Source organism: Lipophrys pholis (assembly GCF_963383615.2).
Source record: "Lipophrys pholis genome assembly, chromosome: 13".
Lineage (NCBI taxonomy): Eukaryota > Metazoa > Chordata > Actinopteri > Blenniiformes > Blenniidae > Lipophrys > Lipophrys pholis.
Window position 1 is genome coordinate 9,123,522 of NC_137632.1, and position 16,511 is coordinate 9,140,032.

The 16,511-nt window shown below is 45.1% G+C and overlaps 1 protein-coding gene across 1 annotated transcript; it reads left to right on the forward strand.

The window, feature by feature from the left end:
* Positions 1-803: 803 nt before the first annotated feature.
* Positions 804-15,465, forward strand: irs2b (insulin receptor substrate 2b). The gene is made up of 2 exons (XM_080478991.1): positions 804-4,249; positions 12,994-15,465. The coding sequence occupies exons 1-2, from the start codon at positions 895-897 to the stop codon at positions 12,996-12,998; spliced, it is 3,360 nt and encodes a 1,119-aa protein (XP_080335117.1). The 5' UTR covers positions 804-894; the 3' UTR covers positions 12,999-15,465.
* Positions 15,466-16,511: the final 1,046 nt, after the last annotated feature.

Below are 16,511 nucleotides of genomic sequence, written 5' to 3' on the forward strand. Positions count from 1 at the left end.
CAGAGCTGCACTCTCGACTAGGTGATGCTTGTTTACCAGTTTGAGAGGCAGACTGGAGTGACTCCCTCTTACAGTCACCTAAAAATATTGTGAGTAAGAGGTGAAAATAAAACAACCGCAATATATCCTGGTATATGATCAGTGAGTGCGCCGTGTTGCCCTACTTTGCGCATCTGACTACTATATACACGTTACTATCTATTCTGTTTTATAATCCACTCCAACGCCACAGATGACGCAAATGAAAAGTTTATAGGTCAGGAACACTTCGCCCATAGGCTATTTAAGACTAGATCCTGATGAAAGAAAGAAAAAATCTACCCAGAAGCCAAACGATAGATCATAGGACTTCAGATGCTATAAATAAAACTCTGACTGACTACACTCAAATGAGTCGGAAGAGGGCAGAGTGATAGTAGGAGGGCTTTTTCCTTCCTTCCCTCTCTCTCTCTCTCTCTCTCTCTCTCTCTCTCTCTCTCTCTCTCTCTCTCTCTCTCTCTCTCTCTCTCTCTCTCTCTCTCTCTCTCTCTCCTTTGAACGGGGCGATCTCACTACAGCATTCATCCCGTTTCCACCAATAAGCCCAATGAGTCGAGTGCGCACCGCCCACCGTCGGCGTGTGTATTTTTTCCCCGTCTCCTTTCCTTTTTTTTTTTTTACTAAAGCAGAGCTGGATGAGTAGACCGTCACATGTTGTTCCCCCCTCTTCAGTCCGGACCTCAGCAGACATGTGTTATTTATTGCTCGGCTGTAGGAGAAGACGAATGAACGTGAAACCGGCGTGTTGGAAATAGAGGATTAACGCGGAGCGCGTCGGGTTTTATTTCTTCTTCTTTTTTCTCCAGGTGCCGGAGGAGAGGAAACATTGTGTCTGATCGGGGAAGGACGTCGAGAATGGCGAGTCCGCCAAACACGAGTGATCAGTCGTTATTGGCCACTAATGCGAACAACAACAATATCAAGAAGTGTGGATATCTGAAGAAGCAGAAACACGGGCACAAGCGCTTCTTCGTGCTGAAGGAGCAGAGCGAGGGCTCCCCTGCCCGGCTGGAGTACTACGAGAGCGAGAAGAAATGGAAAAACAAATCGGCCGCGAAGAGAGTTATTCCTCTGGACTGCTGCCTCAATATAAACAAGAGAGCGGACGCCAAAAACAAATATCTCATCGCTCTTTACACCAAGGACGAGTATTTCGCCGTGGCGGCGGAGAACGAGCAGGAGCAGGAGAGCTGGTACCGGCTACTAACGGATTTAATGGCAGAGGGGAAAGTCTATGACGGCTCCGCGTCCAACTCTGCGTCCTCGCTGGTTGGCTTCGACGAGGCGAGCTACGGTGTAATAACGCCGGTGGCCGCCGCCTACAAGGAGGTATGGCAAGTCAATTTAAAATCTAAAGGCTTGGGACAGAGCCGGAATTTAACCGGCGTGTACAGACTGTGTCTCTCCAGCCGGACTATCAGCTTCGTGAAGCTGAACTCGGAGGTCGCCTCGGTCATTCTGCAGCTGATGAATATCCGGAGGTGCGGCCACTCCGACAGTTTTTTCTTCATTGAGGTCGGCCGGTCGGCAGCCACGGGTCCCGGGGAGTTGTGGATGCAGGCGGACGATTCTGTCGTGGCTCAGAACATCCACGAAACTATCCTGGAGGCGATGAAAGCCATGAAGGAGCTCTCGGAATTCCGTCCGCGCAGCAAGAGCCAGTCGTCGGGCACGAACCCCATCTCTGTGCCCACGCGGAGACACCTGAACAACCTCCCGCCGAGCCAGACCGGACTTCCCCGGCGATCACGCACCGACAGCATGGCTGCGACCTCTCCCGTGAGTAAGTGTTCATCCTGTCGAATACGCACGGCCAGTGAGGGGGATGGCACCATGACGCGTCCCATGTCTGTCAATGGGAGCCCGCTCAGCCCGGGGGTCCACAGAACCCTCCTGAGCAGATCTCACACCATCACAGCACGCCCTTCTCTGACATTTGAATCATCTACCCTCCAGCACAGTAAGTCCATGTCTATGCCCCTGTCCCATTCACCACCGCTGACCACCACTGGCCCCGGGAGTGTGTCGTCCTGCCTGGATGGCAGTGCCCCCCGCCCCTCCAGCTGCAGCGCATCCTTCTCTGGCTCCCCCAGTGATGCTGGTTTTATATCATGTGAGGAGTATGGGTCGAGCCCTGCAGATGCACGAGACCTCAGGTTGCCACTCACTCTCCGCAGCAACACACCCGAGTCTCTCAAGGCAGACACCCCCCCCTCCCGGGATGGCATTGAGCTTGATGGCTACATGGTGATGGAGCGGCAGAATCAGACTACTTACCGGCGGTTGCAGGACCTGGAGAAGGTGTACAGAAAGCGTACATACTCCCTCACTACCCCCCGCCAGCAAAGAGGACCCCCACAAGTGTCCTCGGCCTCCCTGGATGAGTACACACTTATGAGGGCCACATACACCAGTGGAAGCCTGTCTCGGCGGTGTCACACTGCCTCACCTAAAGGGAGTATAGAGGATTACAGGGACATTCAACGCAGCTCCAACAGCCTTCAAGATGACAGTGGCTACATGCCCATGATGCCTGGTGTGGCACCTCCGACACCAGGGTCCAAAGAGGATCCCTACATGCCAATGAGCCCCATGTGTGTTTCTGCTCCAAAGCAAATCATCAACCCACGTTCACACACCTCCACAATTGGGCTGGCCCCACGCACAGACTCCCCAGGGAGTGTTTCTCTGGAGGACAGTGGGTACATGCGCATGTGGTGCGGAACCAAGATGTCACTGGAGAGTACAGATGGAAAGCTCACCAATGGAGAGTACCTGAACATGTCCCCGGTTGACAAGCTGGTGTCATTTACACCCCCAGACTACATTGTCAGCTCTCCAGGAGATCCCCACTTTCAGCAAAGTCACAGACAGCCTTATCCTTACACCTCCCTGCCACGATCACAAAAAGGACCGTTGCAGCGCAGTGGGTCCGCCGACACAGACCAGTATGTGGTAATGAGTTTACAGAGGCAACGGATTGAAGAGGAGTCCAATTATTGTCCTCTGTCTCCGGGAGACTCTGTTGCCAGCAGCTCTCCAGGAACTCCAACCGCTCCGTCCTCTGCTCCATCCCCTCTCAGACTGACTAGAATAGATGGAGGTCTGGTACATCGAAATAGGGTATGTCGGCCCACCCGCTTGGCTCTGGAATCCCTGAGAACACTACCATGTATGAGTGAACACCCGCTTCCCTCAGAGCCACGTAGCCCCGGAGAGTACATTAACATAGACTTTAGTAGTGCTACCCACAACCCACTTGCATCCACAGAGTCAGAAGCCTGCAAGTCCTCTGTGAGTTTGACATGTGCAGAAAATGGACCACTCTCAGACTATGCTAATATTGACATCAGCACCTCAGCTCACTCAGGATTACACCAAGCTGGGGGATCCACCTCAGCTGGGTGTCTAAATTATACACCTGTTGCAGTGACTTGTCCTACTGTGGTGAAGACCCAACAGGACAGACAGGGCATTGATGAGGTGGATGAGAATAAAAACATTGACGGAGAGGTGAAAGAAAATGGGACTGAAGAGGAATTTCCTCTGCAGCAGCAAGGAAATCTGGGATGCAAGTCAATTTCAGTCAAAGATGACTACACAGAAATGACTTTCAGTCCTACTACCCCTTTACCTGCGATCTGCACCACAGACACCACTCCCCTTCCCACCAGCCCCACTGCTTGTGTCCAGAGACTCAGCCTTGAAAGCACCATGGTGGATGTAGTGCCCCCTGTGCCTGTGGACTCTTTTCTTCTGGGGGGTCCTTCCCTATCTATACCGATTGTGGATCCACACAGGGGTGCTAAAGTCATCCGAGCTGACCCTCAGGGGCGTCGACGTCACAGCTCTGAGACCTTCTCATCCACCACCACTGTCACCCCTGTGTGCCCATCTTTTGCCCACGATAACAAACGGCACAGCTCTGCCTCTGTGGAGAATGTATCCCGCACGGTTCACAGCTCCGAGGGAACCGATGAGGACTATGGCAGTCCTATGTGCAGAGAAACGTCTGCTGGCTATCAAAATGGACTTAACTATATTGCCTTAAACTTGATGGAGGGAAACCTTGGCGCATGTAGTTTAGGGAGTTGTGATGGAATCCTGAGGTTCAAGACAGCCTGTGGCTGCAAAGGGGGACTAAACGGCTTCAACGCCAGTCCTTATGCCAGCCTGGGATTCAAGGAAACTACTGCCGCGGCTGTAAAAGGTGAGTGTTTTCATACATCACACACACACACACACACACACACACACACACACACACACACACACACACACACACACACACACACACACACACACACACACACACACACACACACACTCCCTCTCATTCATTCAGTAGGTTATAAGGGAGTGGCATCAGAGTTAGAGTAGCATACAGCCTCAGGGCAGCTGTGTACTCTGCAGTGATAGGTCCCCTCCCTGTATCGTTTTTCATAATGTCTTTGTTTGATTTGTTCTGAAGGTAATCACAATTATCTTTCATAGCTTGATTCCTAATCAGCTTCATTTGATTTATCCCACTGGCTATGAGCCGACACAGTTTGCTTGTTATTTTCCCTGACAGCTCCTTTATCACCCAATAATTGTGACTGACGGGAGTGTAGCATCTCAGGGAGCAAGACACATTGTTTTGTTATCCACTGTAGTAAACACACTCATCAGCTTGCCTGCTTTACATTGACAGTTGATATGTAAACACACGCTGTGGGAGTTAAGGGACATAAACTAGTTATGAACATTGCTGTTGGAGGCAGGCTGGGATGTTTACATAGGATTAGTCATCTACTTGTCACACCCATGACAGTCACAAATTTCAAGGCTGTGTGTGATGCAGGGGAAGTCTTTAAACACATTAAAACTGCAGAGCAGCAGCACAGGAATACACAAGTATCTCCTTTCGAAATAAGAGCTCAGACTGGCAGAGTTTAGTAAAACCGGTCAGTTATAAAATACAACCGAAGTGTTTTTTAATTCATTCTGCTGTGCTTTGACTGCACAACTGTGAATATCAAGTGTATTCAGCTCAGGATTTCTCGGATTATTCTGATATAACTGTATTATTCTGAAAATAGTGGCTGAGCTCAGTCGAGCCCACCACGCGCCGCTTGACGCTGCTGCGTAGTTGTGTGAATGGTCTGCTCTGCTCGCCCCTCAGTGACGCAGTTTTGTACAACGTCAGGATTTCAAAACAACATCTAATCAGATCCAGTGACGCATGCAGCACTGGACACATGCTTCTATGGAAGTTTCTACAAATAGCTGTGAAAAAAAAGCAACACTTTCTCATTGGGAAATATATACCATTGCATTATGTAGCTTTCAGAGAGATGACATATAGTTATGACTGAGCTGTGAGATCTATGTGACCATTGTTGTTATAAAAACATTACCTTTCACCTCGTTTTCTTCCTTGTTGCATCAATGGCTTGTCATACATGTATAAATGGTAGGGGTTGTTTACTGAGATATATAACCTAACAGGGGCATGTCAGAAGTTGCTGTTGTTTGAGGAGAAGTGTCGGGATTATCCCGAGTCGAGAGTCTGTGTTCCTGATGGTGAAATGCAAGCATTTAATTGCCGTTTGTGGTTTCACATCCAAATTGTCGCTCTGTCTCCGTCTCTGCTGGCTCTCTTGCTGTGAGCGCAGCCACTGTGAAGCATGGTGCAAGTCATCGGGTTCCCCAGAAAAACAAGTGAGTCAGTTGTTTATCAATTGTCAGGTACTGGGTTTCAGGACAGGAATGCGGGCAGTGTGCAAAGGTTGCTGGGAGAGGTGAATACTCACTTGTTTTTCTAACCTGGAGGGATGGACTCTAAGGGGGGGATGGGAGGATTCTTTTTTCTCTTTTTTTTTTTACTCAGAGAAACTTCACAAACAACCCTGTGAGATGTGTTAGCACACACACCGGCAACAGCAAATGTATGCTTTTAACTTGGGATATATAACACACGTGTGGCCCTACTCCAATGTAGTAACTCATTTCTGTCAGCTCGAGGATACTTTAAAATATCAAGAGGCACATCATGATTTTTGACATTTACTCAAAACTTCAAAAGCAAAGCAGAAAGAGGGATGTGAAAGAAAGTTGGTGATGGATGAAAAACTTGTTTAGTTTTCCGTGTACAACAAAATCTATGATTGGATGACAGGCTGCTAGAGCGAGGGAGATATTAAGAAGGAGGAGTGGAGCAGTGGTATATAAGAAAAGTCACTTTAGAATTATGTTTATGTTGAGTGTTTGACATCCGCGGCTTTAAAAGCTTTAATTAAAGTCAAGCAAACCTGTTTACGTGTACTTTTAATGATACCTTTTGGTGCAAAACACAGTGAAACATCTAAAAAAAAAAAAAAATCCCATAGCTGTTGCATTATTTGTGGTTTTACAAACTCATCCTGACAACATGGATTTGAGGCTAGTTTGATGCAATGAGTTGGCTATATGTCATGGCAGCGTCTCAGCTCAGGTCTCAGTGGTGCGTTTACAGTTTGTTTGGTGGTTTGGCAGGCAGGATTGGCGCATTATGCAGGCTGTTATTTTACCACAGGCCTTATGTTTGACACCCCTGTTTTAAAGACTAACACACCGGGATAATGCAGTCAAAGGAGGATCTACTAGAGAAGCCACACTGGAATGGGACCAAATGTTCTGTGCATGGCTTAGAGGTTTGTGTTAAATCCTGACCCAGAAGTGTTAGAGCAGGTAAATATGTAAACATGACCTCAAACATAAGACAATTACCAGCTCACTGTAAACATGGCAGTGTACAAATAAGCAACGTTGCTGATTGTACTGCCTCTGGGTTGCCAACTTCTCAACTCTCTATTCACGATTGTTGCGATGTGTGATGTTGTGTCAACTGGAAGTGCTGACTGTCTTCATCTGTATGATGCGAGTGGCATTTTCTTGAGTATGTTGTTGATACAAGTCTGACAAATATAACTATTGATAATAATCCTGTACTCAGTTCTTAAGTATGTGACCAGGATAGCCTGTTATTTGATAGTCTCATCAAAACTCAGAACACTTCAGCCTCTTCTCTGTGTTAGCGGAAACAAGGACACGCCTGTTTACTACAAGTTGACAGGCTTTACTACATTCTCTTGTAGTCGCTGAGTGAAAAATAGTTTACATTCCTGCCAGTAAATGAGATTGTCACAGGTATATAAGGAAGTCACCTGATGGCTGTTGTCAACATACGTTACTGTGCCGAGAAGTGGAGAGCAACCAAGGCAAAGTCCAAATATGTAAGCATATCATGCCTGTTTGTAGGGGGAGGTTTACATGTGGCTCTGCGAGGAGTGGTGGAGTGTGTTTGGGTTTTGTCATGGCAGTCCGGGCAGAAGGCGGTTAGTGGAGGGGGCAGAGGAGGAAAGGGTTGTTTAGCTTTCAGTGCACACTCTCTGGCCATGTGGACAATGTGAGTTTTTTGACCTGTGTGTGTGTGTGTGTGTGTGTGTGTGTGTGTGTGTGTGTGTGTGTGTGTGTGTGTGTGTGTGTGTGTGTGTGTGTGTGTGTGTGTGTGTGTGTGTGTGTGTGTGTGTGTGTGTGTGTGTGTGTGTGTGTGTGTGTGTGTGTGTGTGTGTGTGTGATGCCATCAAGGGAAAGCAAAAGAGACTTCTGTGCTGCTTTCATAACTTTTTCCTTCACGCCTTCTTTGGGCTTTCCTTGTCCAATCTTTCCTTTTACAGTATTTGCTCCACCACTTCTTTTTTCTCTTTGCCGTCCTCCTGTCATCTCTTCCCCACCTCTGTCCCGTTTTTTTTTTTTTTTTAATCTCAGTGTTTCTCTGAACTAAAAACACTCTTGAATGGGTGCAGACGAAGAAGAAAATTAGTGCACTGTGTTTGCGGACTAACCCCCCCCCCCCCCCCCCCCCCGCCACCACCACCACATACACGCAGACAACAAAGGCAGACACACACACACAAATACAATTTGACTTTGTGTTTCTCTCCAATGCGTGTACATATACACAGCCGTCAGCAGATGGATGATGGAAGGGTGGGTGGGGGCGGGGGGGGCAGGGGTTCACGGAGTTTTGCACCTGCCCCGCCAAGCAGTGCTCACTGGTTATCTGGCCCTTCAGAGGAGAGTGACAATACGCTAATGACTGGCCACCATCTGCCACGACAACAACAGGGGGGAGAGGGTGGGGGTGGGGGGGTGGCGAAGCAGTTTCAAGAAGCTGTGCACCAATCCCCCTACACACCCCTCACTCCCCTCCTTCTTTCCATCTCCGTACCTCATTTCTCCCCCTCTTCTCTCCAGGCACTGGTTTCTGTTTTTCAGAAATCATGTGATTCACCCCTCCCCTTTTTCCTTTTTTTTTTTTTTTTTTGTTAAAGAAACACACACACACACACACACACACATACACACACACACACACACACACACACACACACACACACACACACACACACACACACACACACACACACACACACACACACACACACACACACACACCCTCTTTCTCCACATCAGTGCAATCAGGCCCTGTGTTTTTGCTGTTGTTATCTGACCTCAGTGGACTGTCTCTGATGGGCTTTTCACACCACAGTTCAGAGGATTGTTCAGTGATGCATTAAAAGAAAAGTAGCTAATCAGTTCAGAGTACAGCCACTAATGAGTCTCTCACCACTCTTGCTGCTCAAGAGGTTCTGTTGTTTTCTTCAAAAAGAGACTGTATTTGAATCGTTCCAGCAGGATTGTAGTGCGTTTTGAAAACACGGGGTAACACATTTGCAGGCGGGATAGAAATGAAAGGGTTGATGCGAGGTGCCGCTAAATTGTCTTTTCAGGCGTGCAGGTTGTTTTTTTGCTGTTGAGCGTGCAGAAACAATGCCTCCTTTTTGCACCGAGTACTCTGAGGAACATACAGTCTCTGTCCTCACCTGTGCTGTACACCCCTCCCCTACAGACGCACATAAGTAGCGCTCCTGGGTGTCTGATACATAACTCTTTGAGTGAAGTAGGGCGGGATGTTCCAGCACATGATAAAAACAAAGTTAACTCTGTAATTCCTCTTACCTCCAAGCTAAATTGAGAAAAGGCATTCACCTTGGGATTAAGGAATTGTTCAGGAGCTTTGTTTTTTTGGAGAAGGTGGGAAAAAAAGCAACAGTGTTGGTGTTTATGTGACATGAACACAGAATTACAACCAGGTGAATTCTGTGGATGTAGCCATAAGCCTATATTGTATCATCAACTCTGTCTCTCTCTGGCAATTTTATAATCGAACAATGTTTTAGGCAGTAAATAGTAGGAAAAGACGTTTAAATAATTTCATCAATGAAATAATTGTGATATTCTCCATTGGTCTGGCCCAAAAGGTCAATTTGGACCATGGATAAACTAATGGAATAATGACTGTGTGGAAAAACAGGTTACAGTGGTAGTTGTTTTTGTTTTGTTGGTCAGGCCAAGGTGTGGGAGGTCAGAGGTGAAGAGTCAGTCTGTGTTTGTTTGGTGGAGCACTGTGGTACATCAGGGAGGAGTCAACAGGGCAGGAATGTAAACACAGCAGATCTGAGTCTGCTGATCTCTTCATGTCTGCAGGTCACTTTCCAGCCATAATAATAAGAAATGAAGTCGGGAATCTCCTCCTTCTGTCTGGATTGGAAACTACAGCAGTTCCCCTGAGAGCCCTTTTTCATTTTGCTCAGTTACAGCACAAAACCACTCAAATAGGTGATGCATCTGCAGACAGACAGACTTGTTTACAACGTCTCTGGAGCGCTGGAGACAAAACTGCTAATACATGCGTGTGTGTGTGTGTGTTCGTGTGTGTGTGTGTGTGTGTGTGTGTGTGTGTGTGTGTGTGTGTGTGTGTGTGTGTGTGTGTGTGTGTGTGTGTGTGTGTGTGTGTGTGTGTGTGTGTGTGTGTCTCAGCCCTGAATGGAGCAAGTCTAAAATTAGCCTGTGAGAACTAAATAAATAATGAACAGAGCCTGTGTGTGTGGATTGGGACAGGGGACACAAACATGGACTGTTGGGAAGGCCGAGAGGTGTGTATGTGAGTACGTGCGTTCTCCAAAAAGAGGAGGGGGGTAGGAGCCAGCGGGTTCATTCCCCCACCAGACCTCTGTCCCGCTCTCTCAATAACAACCCCCCTCCCCAAATCTCCCTGCCCACCCACAATTCTCTTTGGTCAGCTTGTGTTTGAGTAGCAGTGTGTGTGGCGCGGACCTATACGTTATATCACTTTCCTCAATAATAATAATAATAATAATAATAATAATAATGCGAAGTCTTTTTTGTTATTACCACTTTTCAAAACAGTCAAGATCACCAAAAGTTAAAAACGACATAAAAAAGCAATTCAAGATAGAACAAAACACAGGTAATATAATTAAAAAAGGTGAGACGACTATAAGCAGCGTTGAATGGGTCATTGTACACCCATGCACATTGGAACGTGGTGCATGCCGAGGTTTTGTGCACGTTAGAGTGTCATGGAAATGTGGGCAAACAATATTAAATGAAAGTGCCAAAAATGGAACATTTCTGATATGCTTTAGGCAGGGATTTGCCACTCCCCGCCCCCTCAGCAAAACCTCAAGTCACAGTTGCTCTGTAAATGACCCTGTGTCGCATTTCTCAGCGGAGCACCAGTGTGCTCACTGCAGGACCTGTGTCTGTCAGATCCGACACATCAAAATTCAGAGGGCTGCCATGGACACACCCTTTCACAAAAATCAAAATTTTCACTGTTAGTCATCAACACCATATTGAAGGTTAGTATGGTCAAGTAAATAATAACACACAAAAAAGGTGAAACATGATCTTTCCTGTACCCAGCAGGTGGCGCTATGTCTGTGAATGGATATTGGCATGTCGATTTGATCAAGCAAATAATGTTTTAGGTGGATTGCAGCACGTAGAGCAGAGTTACACATCACTTCCTGTTTCATGACCAATGATCAGTTTTTCGTCAGGCTGCCATGGCCACGCCCTTTGACTTTTGCAAAGAGTTTTGATACCATTTTAATCGGGAAGGACTGTTGTATATCCAAGGCCAAATTTGATGTCTTTTGGATTTACCCTATAGGATGAGTTCAACATGAGAATTTCACAGTTAACGCCAAATGGTGGACTTCCTGTTGGGGCCCGACTTGTTGCATATGTCTTCCAAATTTCATGGACATAGGTGAATCGCATGAAATGTGTTGCTCATAGTAGACGTTCCAAATGTGAAAGCAATATAGGGGGCGCTATGGAGCCATTTTGCCAGACACGCTCCATAAACATAGAATATAAAAATGTTTTACCAAATCTGACATCACGAAGGTTTCAAACCCGTTTAGGTCGTCGAAAATATATCAGTTAGCGCATCAGTTGGAAATGAAATAACAAATATATTCCTTTTATTCCAATAGGGTCTCGCCCAGCTCTGCTCAGGCTCGGACCCTAATAATAATGCTTTTGTTTGCTAGACCTGGTTGCTACTCTGAGCTGTTAGTGATTCAGCGCTCCTTCCCGGCAGATCCCAGTCATTCTCACCCAAGTGCCTGTCTCTACAGGCCGCTGCCTGGCCCAGCCCCTTCAGAAACACACACATTCAGATTGTTATGGTCCGCCGGTCCCATGACCTCACTGCATTCCCGTTCCTCTCTGTCAGGTTGATTCTGTTACTGTGGTTTTTCCACCACTTCCCTCCCCACTGTTTCTATTTTCCCCGGTCTCTGACATCAATGGCAATAAAGAGTGCGAGCACAGCCAGCCCAGGTGGCTACAGGAGTGAAATCAATTATTCTGTTATTCAAATGGAGCCTGTGGCTCCATATTTTTGCATCGCAGACGTATACGAGCAGCTGCGGAGTTGCCTCGGCCTCTTGAATGTTTTCTTGCTCTCTCTGATGTCGATCAAGCGTGAGGTTTTGACAGGAGATTCAGGGTATATGTAAGGCAAAGGCTGAGAACAGACACGCGTATGTGTTTATTGTGGGAATGGTTGTGTGTGTGTGTGTGTGTTTCGGGGGGGGGAGTCTGAATGAGAGGTTTGTTTTAGAGAACGACGACCACATCCAGCTTTGTGAAAACGGCTCTTGTTCACGACTGGGGAAGAGGGAGAGGAGACAGCGAGTGAGGGAAGAAGTGTGTGTGTGTGTGTGTGTGTGTGTGTGTGTGTGTGTGTGTGTGTGTGTGTGTGTGTGTGTGTGTGTGTGTGTGTGTGTGTGTGTGTGTGTGTGTGTGTGTGTGTGTGTGTGTGTCAGCTAAGACTTCCGCTCCCGTTTGATAGCTCTGCATGCAAATGAAACTTCACAAACATGTACACAGGGGCAAGGGTCAGCACGGCTTTCCACTGTGAGAGAAGCAACACTGCGCAAACTCTGGCTTCATGGTTTCTGAAAAAAGAAAAAAAAAGTTGTGTGTTTTTGTGAGCGTGTTGAAATAATCAAAAGTACCTGTGTGTTTGTGGGTGTGCGGGAGAGATTGTTGGTGCACTTACTTTTCTTGTCATTGGAGACTGCCCTGTTTCAGCTGCACAGTGCTAAATGCCACTCTGTTTTTCCCCTGCCATGAAAACACCTGCCGCTTTAGACTTCACTGTCTACCAACTGAGGAACACACACACACACACACACACACACACACACACACACACACACACACACACACACACACACACACACACACACACACACACACACACACACACACACACACACACACACACACGTGCCAGCACGCACTCACACACTCCTGAAGAGAGCAGTTATTCCTTACTTGGTAGCAGCGGGGGTATCCATTTGCCCTTCAAATCCCCTCTGTTAGTCCGTCCTGTGTAATAAATCACATATACTGTATTTACACACTAATATTAGGTTTCTGGAGGAATATTGACCCACACTGAAATCTGATTTGTCCAAATCTGATTCATATCTGTAAATCACATGACATGAATCTCACTCATTTCTTTTCTGATTTTTTTTGCAGAATAAAGGTTCACGGACCTTCACGCCGCCTCCTCCTCCTCCTCCTCCTCCTCCTCCTCTTCTTCCTGTGAATGTAGGGTTTCACTGCAGCCAGATGACGAGGTCACCACACCGACAGCTGGACTCTGCGCTGCAGCCGATGTCCTCTGACCTTTTTGCCGCCTCTGGGGGTCATGGGGACGGCCATCGCCATGGAGACAAAAACACTTGACCCTTACCCCAAATCTTTCCTCCTTTCCCGTGGCACCTAAACATTCAGGCGCCATTGCTGCTGTAGTGCTAGAGAGAGAGAGAGAGAAAAAAAAAGAGACTCTAACAATGGGTAGTTAACCATGTATCTCTGTTCCTAGGCCTGCAATTCTTTTTTCTGCAGTATATTACGTTATTTACTGTTATTTGTTATTATTACCGATTGTACACTTTCATCTGGTTTTCCTATGGCTTCAGCCGATAGCTGCCAGACACTCTCAACTGAAAAACCTGTGAACCAAACCCCAAGTGCACGCGTGCACCCATACGCAAAAACCTTTTCATGCATACAGATAACGTATTTATTTATTTATCGTGTATGTATACATTACATGAAATGTGTGTGAGGATTTGTAGATTGTAGAGATTCTACCGCAAAAAGAGACGGCATTTATTAACATATTTAAGAATCGAAACCCTACCTCAGCACCATGTCACACAGAAATATATATGAAATATTTATTTTCAGAGGTGAGTTTTTTTTTTTTTTTTTTTTTTTTAAATCACCGATCCAAAGCCTTACTATAGCCATCAGCCCCTTTCTGATGGACCCTTTTTTTTTTTTTTTTTAGTTTTTTTTTAGTTTGGACCTATTAAATCGCAGTATATCAAAGATTTAACTGATAATTTAGAGACTGAATGTTCATCAGAACTGAATGAGAAACAGCCTCTCCGAGATTACATTTCTTTTCTCATAATCTATAGCAAGATTGTGTTTTAGAAATTGAGAGTAATATATTAATTAATATGCCTGAGATGGAGGATCCATACACACGATCATAATGCCTAGAGGACCTTAGAGGAATTGTTGGCATCGCATCGCATTACACATGCGTGCATGCACCTGACACAAATCTACAAACACTGCAGCATGGGTGGGTCCGACCGGACCCGACCACCTGATCTGTGGCCTGTCTGAGCCCAAGTCTCAGCACCTTTTATACACACCAACTTCTCCACTGTTCACCTATGATATTCTGCACACACCCCGTACATCCTGCAGGAAGTTATGACCTGTCAGGACCAGGGACGGAAGCATGAATGTTTGAAGTTATTTATACAGAGTGACTGGGCAGCCCAGTATCTTACGTTCCCTCACCTGATGCCTCATCGCGGAGCTCTTGTCACGCCACGCCAAGGCTGCACTGAGCAATGTGGAGCATGCAGGACTGCAGGACTCAGTCTGGCCGGCTGTTCGATGATAGCTTGAATCCCAGACCTCCACTACATGGTCTTGCATTTACAAACTGTCTAGATTGTAACACAAGACAAGTTGAATGTAGTACATGCTGTGTTCTGAGCTTTGGGACCCTATGACCCCACAAACACAACAACAACGAATGCAACAACAATGAAACACACAAAAGGTACGAAATGGAAACTAATACATACAAGCCGATAAAAAGAAACAAACCAGGGGAAGTATCGTATTATTTATCTGAACTTACAGGTACTTAACCTTTGCCTATATAATGTAAATAGTACAATGTTACAGAGAATTGCATCCAAGCAGATGCCAAGAATCTTTGAGAAATGTTAAGTTAAATAACTTATGTTGTTTGTACTGTACATAGTATGTGTCTGAGTGAACTTTCTGATACAACAAAAGCACTAATTAAGTTATATGCTAACCAAGATGGTTTGGCTTTGATTTTTTTAAACTGTCATGGGATAGTCTTGTAAAATGAATGCCACTATGAGGACATTTTCTAATGCTGTAATTCTGACAAAAAGATTTTAAGGAGAAATCATTAATACTTGACATTAGTAATTCTTGATACTTAGGTACAAACGCAAATGGCATATATGCAATATTTACACTTTTGCGAATTAGTTTACAAAACGCATACCAAATGTATAAATACTGTTGATAATGTTTGTTAAACCTTAAATCAAATTTTTGCTGTTTGTACGTTAATTTGTTTTTGGGGGTTTTTTTCTCTTCGATTTTGACATGAAAACTTTTTTCTGCTTGTTTTTGCTAATCGAGCCTCTTGGTGTTTTGAGCAGTGTTTTGCATTTGGAATAGTGTTTCAAGTTTTTATTCTGCATCTAAAGGTTACTACGGGCTATGGCTTATCCTGCTGTGTCCTTCCATTGTAAATATTTCATATCAAGCATATTGTGACGCTACTAAGAAATGATAATTTAAGCTTAGTTCTTGCTTTGTATTGTATTGGTTCTTTTTAGACACATGCAATAAATGAGAATATTGAAGAAAGCTATTGGCCTCTGTTTCTGTTCTTTATTCCCTCACTCCTCATCCAAAACAACATGCTTTTCATCATTGATATAACGCTTCAATTAAGTTCACTTCACTTTTCGCGACAAAAGCCTGAGAGAAGATGCATCTTTGTCTGGACCGCCTGTTTTACTCCCATTCATAAAGAGTTGCTCCATGTTGAGAAGGAGAGCGAGAGAGAGCGCGGTAACCTAGCGTTTCCTGTAGCGTTTGTTTTGTTATTGCTTTTCTGAGCACCCCACCCCCAGCAATGGTAATTAGACCAGCATGTTGAAACAGCCCCCATGACTGGGAGGGAATAAATAATGCGGTGATGGGATAATGATTTTTCAGTCTTAGCCATATGCTGTCAAATTATTCACTCTCACAGATTTGGTAATTAAAAAGGTAATTAATGCAGGGGAATAAGTCTAATTGTCTTCCATGGATATAGTGTTTTTATGTTTATGTTTTGCATGTGTGTGTGTGCGTTCGTGTGTGTGTGTGTTTTCATTTAGTTTTAGTTTTGTTTTGTTTTTTGTATGCGAAGCACTTTGTGCTGCAATTTTTCTTTGTATGAAAAAGTGCTATATAAATAAAGTTTGAGTTGTTTTGATTATTGAAGGACTGGAATGGTTGTCTGCAGTTTGCATGTATATGAGTGATTTAACATGTTTGTATTAATAATCACATTATTTTGTAATTTGTTACTATATAAATACACCAAGGATTCCTGTAAAGCAAAATGTTATGTATATATGAATAATAGGGGTTCTTCTACTTAGTAATATTGTTATGGGTAGTTGTATTGCTCCTTGAAAAATAAAAAATATTAAGATATACAATAATACTAAATAGGTTTATGATAATAATAGGTTAAGATGATGATAAAATAATAATAGAAAAATGTAAATTAAGATAAAGCACCACCTAAATGTAATCCTACTCTTCTTAGATAATTTAAAATAAGTCACATCTGAAAGTGTCATTTAGTTTTCAGTCTTCGCTTCAGAACAAGTGAAGGAGCTACACCTCTTGAGTGTGTAAAG